At 38.2% G+C, this 17,680-nt stretch overlaps 1 protein-coding gene across 29 annotated transcripts in view; it reads right to left on the bottom strand.

The window, feature by feature from the left end:
• Positions 1–17,680, bottom strand: part of NEB (nebulin) — a 222,045-nt gene that overhangs the window by 167,140 nt on the left and 37,225 nt on the right. For all 29 annotated transcript variants that reach the window (XM_043576703.1, XM_043576705.1, XM_043576679.1 and 26 more), the window contains exons 28-39: positions 15,116–15,313; positions 13,364–13,471; positions 11,784–11,882; positions 10,910–11,014; positions 10,714–10,821; positions 9,033–9,344; positions 8,727–8,933; positions 6,580–6,684; positions 5,775–5,882; positions 3,654–3,965; positions 2,345–2,551; positions 450–554 (exon numbers count right to left, since the gene is read on the bottom strand). In XM_043576703.1, coding sequence (XP_043432638.1) covers positions 450–554; positions 2,345–2,551; positions 3,654–3,965; positions 5,775–5,882; positions 6,580–6,684; positions 8,727–8,933; positions 9,033–9,344; positions 10,714–10,821; positions 10,910–11,014; positions 11,784–11,882; positions 13,364–13,471; positions 15,116–15,313 — 1,974 coding nt within the window. The remainder of the gene's footprint in view (positions 1–449; positions 555–2,344; positions 2,552–3,653; positions 3,966–5,774; positions 5,883–6,579; positions 6,685–8,726; positions 8,934–9,032; positions 9,345–10,713; positions 10,822–10,909; positions 11,015–11,783; positions 11,883–13,363; positions 13,472–15,115; positions 15,314–17,680) is intronic.

Here is a 17,680-nt window from a genome sequence, read left to right on the forward strand (position 1 = left end):
GAGACCGAACAAAGAGGGAGACCACTGCAGATTGGCAGGTGACAGGTTTAACAAACAAGGGAACTTACACACAAGGCTTGTCGTGGGCGGCCATGAGACAAGTAGATCTCCTCACCTGCCCACCACAATCTTTAAAGTTTATACAGAGGCCTTAACTGGGTTCAGTCACGTATGCCAGTCAGATGGTCCCAACAACATACTGCTCTATCAAGGCTGCATCCTTGAAAATGTCTCCTACTGTGGGAATGGTGGGCAGAATGGACATTCCAAGGACAGGGGAGGGGGTGAGGAGCCTCAGGTTTAACCAGCAGTCATGTTTTCACAATGACTTTCCAACAGAGACTCAAAAGGTCCATACTCCTTAAAATTCTCACTGCTAGAATTATACAGAACTGGAAAGAGGAGGCCCATGTTAGCAATATTAGACTGGCAACAGGCCAAATACTCACATCACTCATGTTCAAGGCGTTGACCTTGGCCTGAATAAACTGAGGCAATTCAGGGTCCATAGTGTACTTATGCTTCCGTTTCTCTCCCTCTATTTTGTAGTTCAACTAAAAACAAAGGAGGCAGCATGCAAATGTCATTAGTTAACATAATGTAAGTTTCATCAAGCACACACTCCTTTAAAAAGGAAGGTTATCATTCATGTTTTGCCATATGCAAGTCAAATACCTGTACTATCAAATGGCAGGATGTTAGCAGACCTATCCATTTGCTTATTCCACCAATATTTACTGGACAGCACTATGGGCTAGGTAGGGGGATAGGTTTCTGCGTGTAAATTGTTGAAAAAGGCAGACATGTCTTCTTGAAGGTTATAGTGCAGTAGAGGAGACAGAGAATAAAAATGTAAACTGTAAGAGCTAGAGTGTATGATGTGTTGTAAGTAGAATAACTTTAGGAAAGAAACAAGGATGGTCAGCAAAGGCTCTCTAAGCAGGTGACATTTATGCCCAGATGAAGAAAGGGGAGGAATCCAGGCCAAAGCAGAGCTCTCAAGTCTGGAAAGGGCACGGCTAGAGTAAGGGACTGAAGGCAGCCTGTGTCACAGGGCTAGAGTGTGCTGAGGGAGTCTGGCAGACTTCAACAGGATGGGGAACGTGGCCACAGAACTGAGGGCCTTTTCAGCCAAGGTAACAAGTTTAGATGTTCAAGGAGCAGTTACTAAGAAGTTTAAAGTGTAAGAGGGATGTGATTTATATTTTAAGATAGCTCTTCTGGTGGTCATGGGTGACCCCAGACAGGGAGTCCAGATACCATGCAGATGTCCATGAGAGATATGGAAGCCCAAACTAGGACTGTGGGCAGCTGGAAGACAGAAAAGTGCTCCATAGGACGCTGGGAGAGATTTAGGAGGCTAGCTCAGCAGATGCATTGATGGAGGGATCACACAGGGAGACATCAGTAATAACATCCAGGTTTCTGGCTTGAGTAACTGGGTAGATGTTGATGGCATTTATTGGGATGGGGAAGACAATTAGTGAGTGTGCAGTTCTCCTAGCTCACTGGAAAAACACAGTGAGTCTCTCACTCGGTACAAAAGAAATCAAAAGAATTTACACGTTTATTGCCACTAAAAAAGAATTAATCTCAAAATATCCATGGTAATGTGAAAGCAGAGACTGGCCTGAGAAAATCCACAGATAATCCTCAGATCTGAGCCAAGCAAAGCATTCCCCACCTTCTAATATCTGGGGCTAAGAATACACATCTTTGCTTTTTACTTACTCTTCTCTTTCTGGTGGAGGTATTTTAACAGAACTTGAAATTATCAAATGCGATGAAGCACCAAATATTGTGATTAGGCTCTACCAAGGGTAGAGATAGCAAGGGTCCAGATAGACCTGGGCTCAGAAATGAGACTCAGCTGACTTTGAAAGTAAACTGCTTACCTCCTCCCCAAAGGCCTCTCTCGGGATTGCTTTTCAGAACACAAAGCTCTTATGCAAGAGGATTAGGACATTGCTCCTTCTCCCCGTGTAGCCAGGTAGAACGGTTGCAACTCAGAGCAATAAATAGCTTGGTTTACCATTCAGATGGAATCACAGATGATAAGAGTAATCATTTTATTTCATTTCATGTGTATAATGATAGGGGTCTGCTTATAAATAGTACATATTCTCTATATTTGGAAAATAAAGCAACTTTGGAAAATCCTCCTTCTCCCTTCCCTGTTCTCTTTATGTTCAAGTTCCAAGTTGCTTCAAAAGTGAAACCTTCCTATTCTACCCCGAAAGCAGTTGATATGCTAACACAGATGCACCTTCAAGTGTTGGATTAAAGAAGGATGGTGGAGTGGGTGTTATTCACGGACAAACCCTTTTGAAGGGAAACTACTTACATCGCTTAGCTGCTTTGTGTTCTTCTGAGCCAAAACCATGCCCATGGAATCAGGCACACTTGTGAACTTGATGGTATCTGGGTGCTGTCGATACTTCCTCTCATTTAAAGCATCACCTGCTTTCCTGACCTTCTCAACCTCTAGAGAACCAATAGGGATCCATCCAATGCCTTTGAAGAAGTTGTTATACTCGTCTTTATATACATTCTGTAAAAGAGTAATCTCATATGAGGAGATATCCAACAGAATACTCAAAAGATGTCTCTGAAACCTTCAATTCTATCCAAAGGAAATGAATAGCAACACCTTCAGCACGCTCATGTCTATAAAGAAGCTTTTCACTATGTCTGCCACTGAGCTTCTTACCCAGAATTTGGTAATAAGAAAAAGCAGTCTGTTGTTAGAGTGCATTATACAGTGCAGAGAGAATCTAGGCCACACATTTCCATGGGTAATACTAAAAAAAAAAAATTCTCTTTCAACAATAAATTGGGCTTTCTTTTTGATTTCACTGAAAACCCCACCACTTTGAATTTCACCCATACTGCCCACCTAGGCTATTCCTGATCCCAGCTGGGGAGAGACACCTTTATTGAGCAACTATAAATGAATACCATATCTTCCCTTACAGAGGGTGATTCTTACAGAAATCTGGTTCCTGCAAAAGGAAATGCCCTGAATATTAAACACCCTCCCCATGCAGCTCTCCATGAATCATGCTGCAATCACAAAGCCTTCCTGGTTCATTTTAGATGACTCATTACATAGATTAACATGCATGAGAGTGCGATTTTTAGTTGAAAAAAGAAAAAACACTTTCCTGGGATCAGAAGAATAAAGAATATCAGCACTTAAGCAGCAACCATTTCCTCTTGTTGAGAATCAAGGTGGTTTATATACTTAGTGGAATAAGTTTTACCTTTGATCCATAATAAAGACAATGTCAATGACTTCAATAGGAGCACAGAAAGCCAGCAAAACATAGATTGTCTACCATGCATTTGTTAGTCTTTCAATAATGACTGTTTATTATATATATATTTTTTCTTTTGAGACAGACAGAGAGAGAGAGAGAGAGAGAATCCCAAACAGGCACCATGCCAAACTGGACTTGGGGCTCAATTTCATGACTATGGATCATGACCTGAGCCAAAATCAAGAGTTGGACACTTAGCTGACTGAGCCATTCAGGTGCCCTGAAAAATGCACTTTTCAAATATCACTGTATTGTGAAGTCAACTAAAATGGGAGGAAATGATTGTCGCTCAAGCACCAACATTTCTGGATCTGTTATGTTATACATACTTACATCACTCTGAATTTGATTCACATTCCTGGTATGCTCAAGACTCATGGCATCGGGTAGGTATGTGTAATGATGTATCGGCTGTTTGTAGTTGACGTTGGTGACAACATCCTGGGCCATCTTTGCAGCAGAAATGCTAACCATGTCCCCAGGGGTATGGTAGCTGGTTTTGGTGTTCTCATAGTTCTTCTTGTATTCACGATCTGACTGCAACTTTGCCACGTTCATATAATGGACCAGCTTGGGATCATCCTGGAGGCTTCTAAAACCCACATGCTTTCCCTTTGACTTCTCATAAGCTTCCTTGTATTTATACTGCAAAGGCAAAATTTGGTCAGCAAAGTCCTAGGCATTGATAGGTATAGCAAGTATATTCATACACAAAGGCACTTAGAACATTGTGACTTCCTGGGAGATTGTACAAGAAGTGCAAACCATACCCACCCACCCCCATTTGCCTCCAGAAAGTTCAGACTGAAAACATTTATATCCAATACTGCTGGGTTACAAGTGGGTAGCATGATAAATTCAAGCCCTGTTTCTTTCTTTGCTATAAATCCTACAAATGCATTTGCATATAGAACTTTACGTAAAGCCGATTGAATTTTCATGCTTAGTATAAACAAGACACATTCGAAATATAAGGCCAATACCTCTTGGTTTCCTAGGGGTGTGAATTTTCCCAAGCCAATATATTATCACCATCATAGAATGTTATCATACATCACAGAATATTAGAAATTAAGAAAATCTTCCATCTGCTGTTCCCATTGGCCAAGTGATATGTATGTAACAGATGCAGAAGAAACTCTAAAGGATTCCATGTGCAAGTTCACATTCAGTTTTTCTTGGGGTGGAGGTGGAAAACATTATTTTGTTGTCTCAGGCTGACCAAATAAAATAAAAACCCTCTTCTTTCTAGGTGGCATCAATTTAGATGCTTGGGCAGGGAGCTGGGCCTTCCCCACCCATTTCTCAGCAGCTACTTACCAAGCTCACTGCTGAAGCAGCTGCAGAGGAATTAAAGAACTGCAGTAAGGGCAGGAATAGCTGTGAGCTTTCCCCATCAGTAAAGACCTAACTACAAAAGCTCTGCAGCCCATGGTATCTCACTGCTGGAACTGGCGACGGGATGTAGATTGAGTCGTACTGTATATAACAGGTCAAAACCTCAATTTTTAGGTAAAAGAATGCAAATCCACCTAAACTCAGCAGATACCCTGCTCTTGTCACATATGCACTGATTTATAAACAAGAGTTTAGCAGGCAATTGGATTATCAAGACATTTCATTTCTAGGCATGTTAGACAAAGCTCTGTGCAAGCTCTAAAAAAAATAAAAATAAAAATAAAAAAATAAAAAAGATAATGTCGTACTTTAGACTTTCACTTTGTCCTTAAACTAGAAATTTATTTCATAACAGTGTGCAAATCTTTGACGAACACATTTTCAGTGGCATCCCTACAAGGAATGTTGTAGAATTCTTACACCACTAGCTCCCAAGTGGTCTGTACACATGGGTGGTTTCTTTCTCCTCTTTTCCTAAACCGCGATTGTAGCCTCCAAAATAGTATGTGACAGTGAAGTCTACAGGGCATGCCTGCTTGTTGAAATTTTTGAGTTTCAATGACGGGAAGAAATGTAAGTGTATACTCTTCCTATTACAGATGAAATGGGCATCAATTTACATAAGCCAAAATTATATTCTAGAAAAATGGGCCTTTTAACCATTTGGTTTATAAGATCTTTACATTTTATATAACATCTTTGCAATCTTCTTAATACAATTATAATGCAGGCAGTCATCTGAATTTAATGTGTTAGTGTCAGTTAGGGTGTTCTCACTGAAAATAAATGTGGGCTGTCAGGGTAATGTGTCAGTAAAGGTAATTTGGGCTATGAATCGGGGAGAAAGTGGCTTTCAGATTTATGACAGCTCTACCAAGTGGGGTCAACTGAAAAGAATCACAGAATGTTGAAAAAATGACAGGTTTTCAAAACAATATTTTGTGGAGAATTTGAATGTCATTAATTCAACATACTGTTTTATCATTTAGACAAGCACACATTTGATTACCGTTTAAAAAGGCAATCACCCACATTTCACCTAAAATTTTTACTTACATCGCTGGCAATGTTTCTGGATGCTTTGGCTGCAGTGATGGGAATAGCGTCACCCAGCACATTGTTGCCCTTGGCTATTAAATCATGCCAGTCCCGTTTATAACAGACCTGGGATATAAAAGGAAAAACGATGTCAGCATGCTGTGTATTAATCAGCTAAAGTGATTCCTCCGTTGCTGGGATTGTTTCATTCTTTTCCAGCTATACAGTAAAGGAATCTCCTATCGCATATTCTGTTTTAGGAAGTCACGTTAGCAAAATATCACACTTTGTGTAGCATGAAATTATAGGACTCTACCAATTACTCACCCAAACCTGGTTTGGCTACATACTGAAGCAGAATACTGAGAAACTGGAGTGGATCTAGAATAAAGATTCTGGAAACCATGGTATGTGAGGACCAACTGCAGAAAATGAAGTTATCTAGTCTTATGAAAGGAAGGTCAAGGGAAGACCAAGTGGTTAGCTTTAGAAACTTCAGTATTATTGTAATAAAAGGATTTCATTTATTCCTATGTTTCTGCAGGATAATAACTTTCTCTATTTGCAAAACTAGGAAAAATAAGCCGAGGTTTTAGAGGAACAGATGTTGGGCTCCATGTAAGGGAAAATGGTATATCCTTTTGAGTTTTCTTGCCCTGGAAAAGGCTGACTCAAGAGGCAGAAAGCCATCATCAGGAGATAGGCTTCATACCGGGTGTGTAGGAAATTGACCTAAATAATTATCAAGGCCCCATTCTACTCTAAAATTCTATTATTTTACCATCATGTCTGGATTTCACACACCATCAAAAACCCTACTTACATCACTTATATTGTAAGCGTTGCACTTGGCCTGGAGAAACTGAGGAAGATCAGGACTCATAGTGTATTTATGCTTCACATCTTCTCCTTTAGCTTTGTATAAGATCTGCAACACACAATCACAAAAATAAAATGCATTAAAGATAGCACAAAAACGGCAAAGGCTTTAATTGCACACTTAGCACAGTCGACCATGATTCCTATTGTTCAAAATCATGAAAGGTATTTTCCTATTTTTAAAAAACTCAAACACTTTGTCTTTAGAAAGATCCCAAAGCTTTGTGTATTAAAATAGAGAGAAAAATAGAAAACAGGAATATTTGACTGAGATGAATAGAAAATAAGTTCAAATGTGAAACCCTATCATGAATAAACAGGATTCACCCAAGCCAGAAACGTTCAGTGTTTGCTAGTGGCATTAAAAGTTCTTAAGGTCTTAGAAAATGGCAGTTAGAATGAGTCTTTCACTTCTGCTAAAAACTTCCCAATTATAATTGCAGCAGTAAAACCACATAGTAATTTCTTCAGTATATGAAGGCACTTATACATAAACCCAATGTACTCAAAAGGTTTACCATTTCATATTTACCGTACTTTATCTTTTTACAGATGTCTGAAAGACATCTAAGTGCATGGTATAGAACTTGTATCCTCCTCTTGGTAATAGAAAAGAAATTGCTTAATTTATAAAACTAAAACCCAACTGAAATCACAAGTAGATTACCAATCTCGACTGTCATTAATCCTATAAATCCCTAGGCACGTCTATGTACAACATCACATATAAACCGGTATGCATTTATCATAAATAAAGTCTAAAGTGGCTGATATCTATTTGAACCTTCAAATACTAAATAATTCATTCCAGAAATCCAAGAGCTATCTTTACTTCCTCACTGCCTGTAGAAACCATAGCTAAGCTTTCACAGCATTCACAGAATCTCATCAGTTCTACCTTCCACACATCTCCGTTCCCATTGCTACTGCTTTAGTTGAAGCCCAAAGGAGCCTTCTGTTAGATTTCTGTCAGTGCTTTTAATCCACCTCCTTACCTCCAATCTCTCCCCTCAACAATGCAATCTCAGAACTTGTCAGAGCTATCTTTTAGAACACAAGTCTGATAATGCAACTCCAAGGATTAAGATCTTCAATACTTCCCATTACCCACCCCACAATGTCCAGAGTATAAATTAGGACACAAGACCCTCAACGATGAAATAACAATCCCAAACCCTTCATTGTCCTTCCACTCATTACCTCTTGACGGTCATTCTGTTTTTTTCTTTTGCCAAGAATGCACCCTTCCCTTATTTGTCAGGGAAGCCTTGGCAGGCAGTTACCTCTTTCCCTTATATTTATTTGGCACATACCTCTCCTGTAGCATTCACCTCTCAGTAGGACAATGCTCTGGTTTTGTCCATGCCATTTTATACTCCTATCTTATATCTTTGTCATAGCCTATATCTCACTAATCTTTGTCTATGTCATCTTTATACCCTCAACATGTAATACAGTACCTGGCATAGGGAAGGTATTCAAAAACATTCATTCAATGAATAAATTAATGCTTTTGATATCCCTTTAATTCTTCTATCTAACTTTCCTTTGGATCTCACTTTAGCCAGATCATATACATTGTTCATGGACAGGCAGACAAACAATATACTAATCTCTAAGACCTAAGGTTTTGAAAGTCTCTATAATATTTATATATGATGAATTCTGAGATGCAAAATCATATACCCATGTGAGTTACTTCCCTGTGTTAGTATTTTACATATGAAAAGCAAATATAAGCAACTTAATATAGAATTGAATATGATATATTTGCCAAAGTGTCTGGGACTTAAGCTTAAGTTTTGTGTGTATGTGCACACAGGCACACATGTGTAGTACTACAGAACTTGGTCATCATGACAAATTTATCCAATAGCAGTATTTCAAAGGAAGCCAAAAAGGAGGTTTTAAAAAGGAAATTAAATAGCAAGATAGAATAAAATGAAAATATTAGTGCCCAAACTAAAAAGAATTTTAATTTTTAAATTAAATAAAAGGAAAATTATTGGCTCAGAATAAAAAAATTGAGCGGCTGTTTATTTTGTTAAAGCCTCCCTCCGTTCTTTGCCCCCTTTCTTTCATTGTACTTACATCACTGATTTGTTTTGTGTTCTGTTTTGCCTGGACCATAACTGGGGAGTCCACAATGCTCGTAAATTTGAGCGTGTCTGGATGTTGTCTGTACTTCTTTTCGTTCAGGGCATCACCCGCCTTCTTAACTTTTTCTACATCCAGACTGCCAATAGGTATCCAGCCTATGCCTTTCATCCAGGTGTTGTAGTCTTCCTTGTAGGCGTTCTACAGCAATGGGAAAGAAGAGGAGTAAGTGCCCCGAGTGGTAGGATCTCACACAGGTTCTGACCTCAGAGGGGGACTGTCTGGTGCAGTGTCACTTACATCGCTCTGTATGTGCATCATGTTTTTAGACAACTCCAGGTCCATGGCATCAGGCAGGTAGGTGTAATGATGGAGAGAATGCTTGTAGTTGACATTGCTGGCAACGTCCTGAGCCTTCTTAGCTGCCACAACGTTGAACATATCATGGGGCGTGTTGTATTTCGTCTTTGTCTTCTCATAGTCTTTTTTATACTCCCGGTCTGACTGCATCTTGGCCACATTCATATAGTGAACCAGTTTAGGATCATCTTGGAGACTTTGGAAGCCAACCATTTTCCCTTTGGCTTTTTCATAATCTTTTTTGTACTGAACCTATTGGAAACAAAAGTGGGCATATTTTAAAATGTAGTTATGAAGATTTTACTGAACAATGAGACCATGATTTAAAGCAATGGAGCTCCCCAGAAATTACTTCAATAACCAAACAATTAGATATTCATTTGTATACAGTTTGAAATGTAGCCTGGTAAAATTAAAATGTTATATCGAGCCCATTTGATTGTCTATAGCTACTTCTGCCACCCAAGAGAGGTTGGGATGGGGGTGTTAACCATAATTCACGTCAGTGACGAGATAGAATTATAGTAGCAGTAGAATTTTAATGAGTCTTTGGATATCCAAAGAGAGATTCAGAACCAGTTGTATGTAAACACGAATCAGCTCTGAATAAGAAGGTGAGAAGAAGTGAACTTGCTTGGGGAGATCTGGGAAGAAGCATGGGAAACTGAGAAGCAGAGACGTGAAGGAAGGATTGTGTGTATGTGTTGGGGTGGGGAGTAGCTGGAGGAGTACCCACAGAGAAAGGGGGTGGGTAAGAAATTTTGGATGGCAGGGCTTTTAGGATACAGATATTTATTATTCAATGGTAACTTATTTACATTGGTGCAAAGTCAACTTCATTTCAAACAATCAGTGAGGTTGTGCTTGGGACCTAAGGGGAATCCAAAACAGGGGACTGTGTTCCATCTCTGGATCATGCAGACCAGAAAGAGAAGTGAATCTAGAGTAGGGGAGTCCAGGTGAGCCAGAGAAAAACCATCACGTGCAAGCCAGGAGCTGGAGTTATGAAAAGACAATAAACCTCAGAATATCTGCAGCAAGCTGAGGGGGAGGGTACCCCATCAGCTCTAGGTCAAATGATAGGGGCTTGAGTCAATTTGTTTTAACTCTCAAAGAGGAAAGTAACTAGCTCACAGCTGGGTGAAAGTGAGATGAGGAAAAGAAACAAAGACTAACAAAATTCCTAACTTTCATGAGCCTAATGATTACTGTGAAACTTGGGGCCAATTCATCCATCTCTGGAAGCAATGAAGTAAAAAGAAGTAAGGCAAAGAGGGAATTCATATAAATTAAGCAAGTTTTGAGATAAAATCTTACTACCAGGAGGCTATAAGGATTTAAACAGTGAGTGACTTATTTCCACAAGAGAAATAACGTGAATCTGTGTAGCAATATGGATGAGACCTTTAACTTAGGGTGTTTGATGAGAACTGGCCAGTAAAGATTCTACAAATCCTAACCCCCAGGAAAACTCAAGTCTATTTAGGGAATTTCCCCTTCTCAATAGTTTTAAGAAGGGCTCGCTTCCAATTAGGGACAACAGACATGGTGACTTGGGGATAACAAGTCCACCCTGCCCACACTTTCTAGTTACACACAGGTGACCACCGGCTCGACTTACATCACTTGCCGCCTGCCTGGCAGCTTTGGCAGCTTTGATGGGAATTGCGTCCGATCTCAGGTCATATCCCTTCTTGCTCAAATCTTTCAAGTCTGTTTTGTACATACTCTGAAAGAAAAAAAGTCATCTGACTACAACTCAGGCCACATTTAGAGAGGGCTTCACATGCAATCAGCAGCTGAGCTCATGTGCACACCTCACTGATATTGTAGGCATTAACTTTAGCCTGGATGAACTGGGGCAGGTCTGCTGGCAGACTGTATTTGTGAAGCATTTCTTCTCCTTTGGCTTTGTAGGCAACCTGAAAGAGGGAAAAAGTGCATAAACAAAGTAGGGAAGAGGGGTTAAATGACACAGGAAAATAACTTCAGAGTGATCATGTCGCACAGAGTTGCTTTTTATGAAAGACATTCCCTGTGTCACCCCCACATCCACCCACAAAGATCTGTAGGCCTTCAAAGTCTCATATGCAATGTACAGGGTCCCCTATCTTGGTGCCTGTTCGGCCCTGGCAAAGGTCCTTAGGTATGCCCGAGGAACCTCTGGATTTTGTTAGGGGCATCTCGTGGAAGTTAGCCCAGGGAGGTGACCCGATAAAAATGTTAACCTGCAGACACTTTGGTCAGCACAGAAGAGGCTAACTGGGTAGGATACACAAACCATCTATATTATATCTGTGGGTTACCGATGGGACTTAGGGGTAGTTTATATGATGTTTGTCTTAGCTCTGACTTACAATGTGACTCCTCCATAAGATGTATTGCCTATATTCATTTTCCTGGTCTTTTCCAGAAATAGGTTTGTATTGTTTTTTGTCGTCAAGAGAAGTCCCTCTTACCTTCTCCTTGGACGGCAATGTTAAATGGCTGAAAGGACAGTGAACCCAGAATACATAATACTCTAAAGATATGAATTAGGTATGCTTTATTAATGAAAGGCTGGGAGAATTACAGTTGCTCACAAAACTGAGTCTCTTCAGACTGCATAATAACTACAGGTAATCAGTATAGTAGGAATACAAATGTACTTGTATTAATATTTATTAAAATAGAGATAGGATTAATACTTACATCACTTCTCTGAGCCTGGTTGATTTTAGACTGTACTATAATCGGAGCATCTTCAATCGAGGTAAACTTGAGAGTGTCTGGATGTTGGCGGTATTTTTTCTGTTTGGTGAATTTAAAAAAGAAAAACAATAATTTTACTCTCACTGAAGGCTAATATATAAAAAAATCCTTGAAATTTATTTTGGAGAGACGAGGATTTTTCCTGATTTTAAAATGTAAACAGATTCTTGGTTGGCTTGGGGGAAAAGATGAATACAATACAAAAGCCAGTGTTTTAAAAATTGGCTTAATTTTGGATTGTCTGGGGCAGTACAGCCCAATACAACTTTCAGGAACCAGAGTTTGTTTCTTGCTTATGAAATGAAAAATGAAATGAAAGAGGGTACTCTCAGCTAAACAGAACCCAGAAACACCACAAAGTTTTCTAAAGGATTACCAGAAAAGCACACAAGGAAATCTGGATTGTCTTTGCCTGTCACTAACAAGTTCTCAAGTTCCTGTCACTCCAACGAGGTAGAGAAGTAAAGAAGCTCTCTGGCTGAGGGAGGAGGAACAGAAGAATTAGGGTAACAGTGAGTGGTTCCTGTAGGAGAGGGAGGACTTTTGTTCTGCAGCCCCCGTGTGCTTAGTACACAGGTTGTCACTAAAGTGCTGAGGAGCTACAGGAGAGACGATGTTGGAAGGTGTTCTCATTCAAAGCTGGCAACTGCTAGCTACATTCCTATATTCTTCTCCATCTAGTCTCCCGGTCGTCTTCCTTTGTGCATATTATACATCCCACTTCTGTGTACAAAGTAGCACCACCCAGCTTCAGACTTCTGAAAACTACCAACCTAGAACTTTTTTGAAAAAATCTGATAAAATGTTGCTCACCAAAAGCAAGCAAAAGCACAGAACAGAAACTTGAGTGGGAAGAAAACCCTCACTCAGCACCTCTATTCCTTCTTTATTTGGCTACCCTCCCTGATGATGGATTTGCCTGACAGCAATGGGAATGTTCCACTGTTAGACAACCAAACTGCAATATAGCTATACAAAGGAATACTACTCAGTAATACAGAAAATATTGCAGACCCATGCAAAAACATGGTGCTAAGTGAAAAAAAGTCTAATACAAAAGAAATTTCTAGAAAAGCAAAACTATAGAGACAGAAGGCAAATCTATGGTTGCCTGGCGTTGAAGATGGAAGCAGGAATTTTTCAAGGAAACTTTGGCATACTACAAGCATTTTAAAATTCAATTATGGTGATGACTGTGCAACTATACGAACTTATTAAAACTTGTCAAGGTGTGCACTTCAAATAGGTGAATTTTATGGTACGCAAATCATACCTTGATAAAGTTGTTTAAAAATATTTTTATCATGAATGGTTAAATGATTTTGGTGACATAGAGGGGTATGCTTATCTACCTGGATAATTCATGCATATGGTACGTTGTTTGTTTGTTTGTTTTTTTCAATCTCAGCAACAATTACTAGAGAATGAAGCAGTAAAGAAGGTGCTTGCGTGGTTTTGGGGGCTTTAACATAGCACGTTCCCAACTCTCTCTCTGTATGTAGCACATTGGACGGCTTTACCTCATTCAGGATGTCTGAAGCTCTCTTTGCCTTTTCCATTTCCAAGGACCCAAAAGGTACCCAGCCACAGCCTTTCATCCAGCTGTTGTAGTCGGCTTTGTATTCAACCTATAACACCAAGAGAAAGGTTACTGTTCTTTGCTCATCATCCTTACTCATAAAACCATTAACATTTTACCCAAAAGGATGTTTTTAGGATTTCTGAAAAGCTTCTTCCTCTGTACATTAAGGTTATTTAAAAAATTTCCTTCGTGAGAGATTTTAACAGCCCTTAGGTTATCACTGCTCTTCTAGCTGGCATATATTCCATTTGATCCTTATTTCCAACTGAAGGGAAGTTTATGGAACTCAAGTTCCAAACTGGACAAATGCTACCCTGCAAGCTGTATTTCAAAGAAAAAATAAAATTGTTATATTTAGATAATCAAATGTGAAATGTTTGCTCGCTAGAACTCTAAGTCAAATTAGGGCTGAAGGCCACATTGAAGATGGATAATTTCGCTCATTTTCTAATTAGATAAGATTTGATAGTAGTTAGCTTGCAATATGTGTTTGCACACATTGCCCTTCATATGTAATGGTTAGTTTAGGAGTGTTTCTGCACTGATTAACAATGCACATTAAAATAGTCACACTCATTAATTTGTTTATGGAAGGTCATTATCATTTAGAATTACTCCTATTTGGGGGACAGTTACTCATTGTTATTAAAATAATAGGCCACTCTTATTGTCTGGCTATAGGAGGCACCTAAAACTCACATTCTAGATACAAAATTCAAATTGCTGTTTAGTGTGGGCCTTTTTAATTGGAATAAAAAAAAAATCAAGAAACTATTTGTTTCCTGCCTTTGAGAGGCTTACAATCTACTTAGGAGAAAGAAACATAGCAAAATTAAAGAGCTAAATAAGCTAATAACGCATAAAGTAAGATTGTTAGTTATGGGAATTTCAAATTGTATAGTTGCTGTAAAAAATAGTAGAGTGGTTCCTCAAAAAATTAAAAATAGAATTACCATGTGACCTAGCAACTCCATTTCTGAATGAATACTCAAAAGAATTAAGAGCAGGGTCTCAAATAAATATTTGTCACCTACATTCATAGAAGCATTATTCGCAGTAGCCAAAAGTTGGAAGCAAACCAAATGTCCACTGGAAGATAAATGGATAAACAAAACTTGGTATATACATATAATGGAATATTATTCAGCCTCAAGAAGGAAGGAAATTCTGACACATGCTGCAACATGAATGAATGTTGAGGACATGACATTAAGTGAATTAAGCCAGTAACAAAAAGACAAATACCAAGTGACTCTACATGTATGAGGTCTATAGAGTAGTCCAGCTCAAAGAAACAAAAAGTAGACAAGATAGCTACCTGTATAAAAAAAATTGTTGATAATAATGAAGGAGATCTTTGTGACAATGGTGATGATAACAGTGAATGTTTACTGAGACTTCACCAGGGCCTGACACTAAGCTAGGTATTTCGCATGAATTCAAATTCTCAAAACAATTCGTTTATTCTAGTTTTACAAGGAAGGGATATAGTGATGGGTTCATGCTAGTCACGTCTAACTCTGGAGGGCATGGTCTCATAGAATCACAAAGGTCATCTTCCCATTACATACTTGCTACATACAGAAGACAATGCACACACTTCTGAGAATTGTCAAAAACATGACTCCACTTAAAGATTACTTCAGTTTCTACCTTAGAAAGAGGGAATAGAGAAAAACTGATTACTTACATCACTCTGTAGTGCATAAGCCTTCTTGGCAAGATCCACGTTGATGCTATCGGGCGGGTAGCTGTAATTGTGTAAGATGTGCTTATAGTCCACATCACTGGCAATTTCCTGAGATTTCTTAGCTTGAGTGACTTGGAGCATATCAAGAGGTGCAGTGTAGATGGTTTTTGACTTCTCATAGTCTTTACGATATTCACGCTGTGAATAGGAAATTTCCATTTATTACTGCAAATCTTCAATGGATTTCCAGAAAAGCACAGAAATCGCTCATAAACAACAAACACGAGTTAGAGAAACACATTCAAACATCTGAGTACTTATTTTTTCCTATAATTTGTTCATATGTTACACATTACTGAATGCTTCCCCCCACCCCACCCCCCAAAAAAATCATACATGGACAGATTTTCTCAAATCTCTTTTTAGCTCAAAGAGCAATGCCATACATTAGGAGCCCACAGCTTCTGCTTCAACCAGGTATTACTTTATTTTAAAACAGGGGTTTTCAAGGACTTTTAACAAGAATTATTTTTACCAAAGCCATCTCAACTTTGAATTGTTTTCGAATAAGGAAGTATTTTTTAATTGATGAGAATTCTATGACAATCATTTCATACTTCCGATTATATAAAATAACTACTTCATGAATAGTACTGTACATTTGACTGCTTGGCTTTTCTAACATCATCTTTAAATGGTTACTGATTTTTCAACCTGACTATGCTTCTGACAGTAGATAAGCTCCACTGAGAATCCCAAATGTTTTTCATACCAAGCTTAATTTTGGTAACAATTTAAAAGAAGCTTCAGATTGCAGCAGTAATAAGACCTCAGAGGAGAAAAGTTTGTGAAACTGAGCCATTAAAGTAACCTTGGCACTTATTACAGTGTTCTCATAAACCAAATGCCTTGACTGGGCCTCAGAAGGCGCTTTCATTGGCTGTTTTTCTGGAATGTTAGGGTGCTAATTAGGTCAAAGCCCCAGCTTTATCATGTCCATTCACCAATTACCTTAAGAGAAAAATTCTGACCCAGTGCCTCTAGGAAAATTCTAAACCATTATATCTCCCCATAATCACATACGCATTAAAGACAGTGACCTAGGCTAGTAAGTATAAATATGCCTTATAAGTCTTCTGTAGAAATTCCTTTTGCAAATGATCTGATCTTTTGGCTTTCTTAGGGAATACGATCTTCTTTCTAAATATTTTGTGGGCAGTTACTTTTACTGAATAAACTTATCACTTAATTATAAAACCTAGACTTTGGTTTATAAAAATAAAATATGGAAATTTTCTGACAGTATGCATGAACACTGAAAAACTGATAAAGCAATGTCACAACAGGATTAGTGTGGGGAAGTGTTTTTGACTAAATTGTTTTGACTCTTTTGTTCATGCTCATATCAGTTCACACATATCTGCGTCTATAAAATGCTGTCAAAGGTCCAAATGGCTTTAAAAGATTCTCTTTAAAAGCTATGTACATTCTTTATCTGCAGCCTAGCATTTAGCCTGGATATTCTGTGAGAATGATTCATCATTGGCTATCTCTTTTGGTTGCCGATGTCAATTACCAAGTATTTTATGAACACTTACTTTGTGCTTAGTGTTCTAATGGGTTCTGTGATAAGATGAAGAACAAAAGATAAAGATACATGTGCTGTTAACAGGCAGCTATAAACTTTTGAGTTGAGAAGGGATAAGGATCTAGTGAAAAGCGCAGTATTATGTATGTGAGCACTGTATACTGACATAATTCAGTGTGAAGTTATTAGAGAAAATTACTGAATATGTTTTAAAGTGTTATACGACTATACAGCAAATGCGAAATGAAGCAAAGAAGGTATATATAGATTATATGAACACATGGTTGAAATGAAAGTAAATGATACAAACATCCTTCTATTTAATTATGAAAAATAATATTTGTAAGATATTTTGAAATTCTTACTCTAAAGGAATTCTCTAAACATTTTTTAAGCAGTATACACTGCAATTTTTAATAGATGTTTTCTTCTCTGCAGTAAGAATTTTAATCAAAAGATGAGACTTGGACCATAGGGAAGCCTTAGGGAATTCATAAATTCTCTGAAATTCAGACAGAAGGCATGAAAAAAAAGTTCATCTATCTAGAAGAATGATCCAAGACTTCTATCAGATTCTCAAGGTGGTCTAGAATCAATGGAGTATTTTTCTTGAACCTATGCCAATACTAATTACTAAAGTTAACAAACAACAATAGTAAGATTTTTATCTGTGATACTTGATTTTCTTCTAATATATAGACAGTTTTAAAACCATCATTTTAAAGGTTATTTTTCAATCAGGAGAAAATATGAAAATATCTACTGATGTTTTCCAAAGAGTTTTGAGAATTAAAATCAATATTCTATTAAATATTAAAGCATATATTTTTCACAGTGTAATAGACATCAAGTATAAATCAGTAATTTCCCTCCTTAAATTGAAAGGTACAAGAATCTGGGAAATAATTCTACTTCCAAAATTTCTCCTCAGCAATTTGTTGTGAACATGACAGAGCCCATGGATATGGAACCTTTTT

This window comes from Prionailurus bengalensis, chromosome C1 (genome assembly GCF_016509475.1).
Source record: "Prionailurus bengalensis isolate Pbe53 chromosome C1, Fcat_Pben_1.1_paternal_pri, whole genome shotgun sequence".
NCBI classification, from domain to species: domain Eukaryota; kingdom Metazoa; phylum Chordata; class Mammalia; order Carnivora; family Felidae; genus Prionailurus; species Prionailurus bengalensis.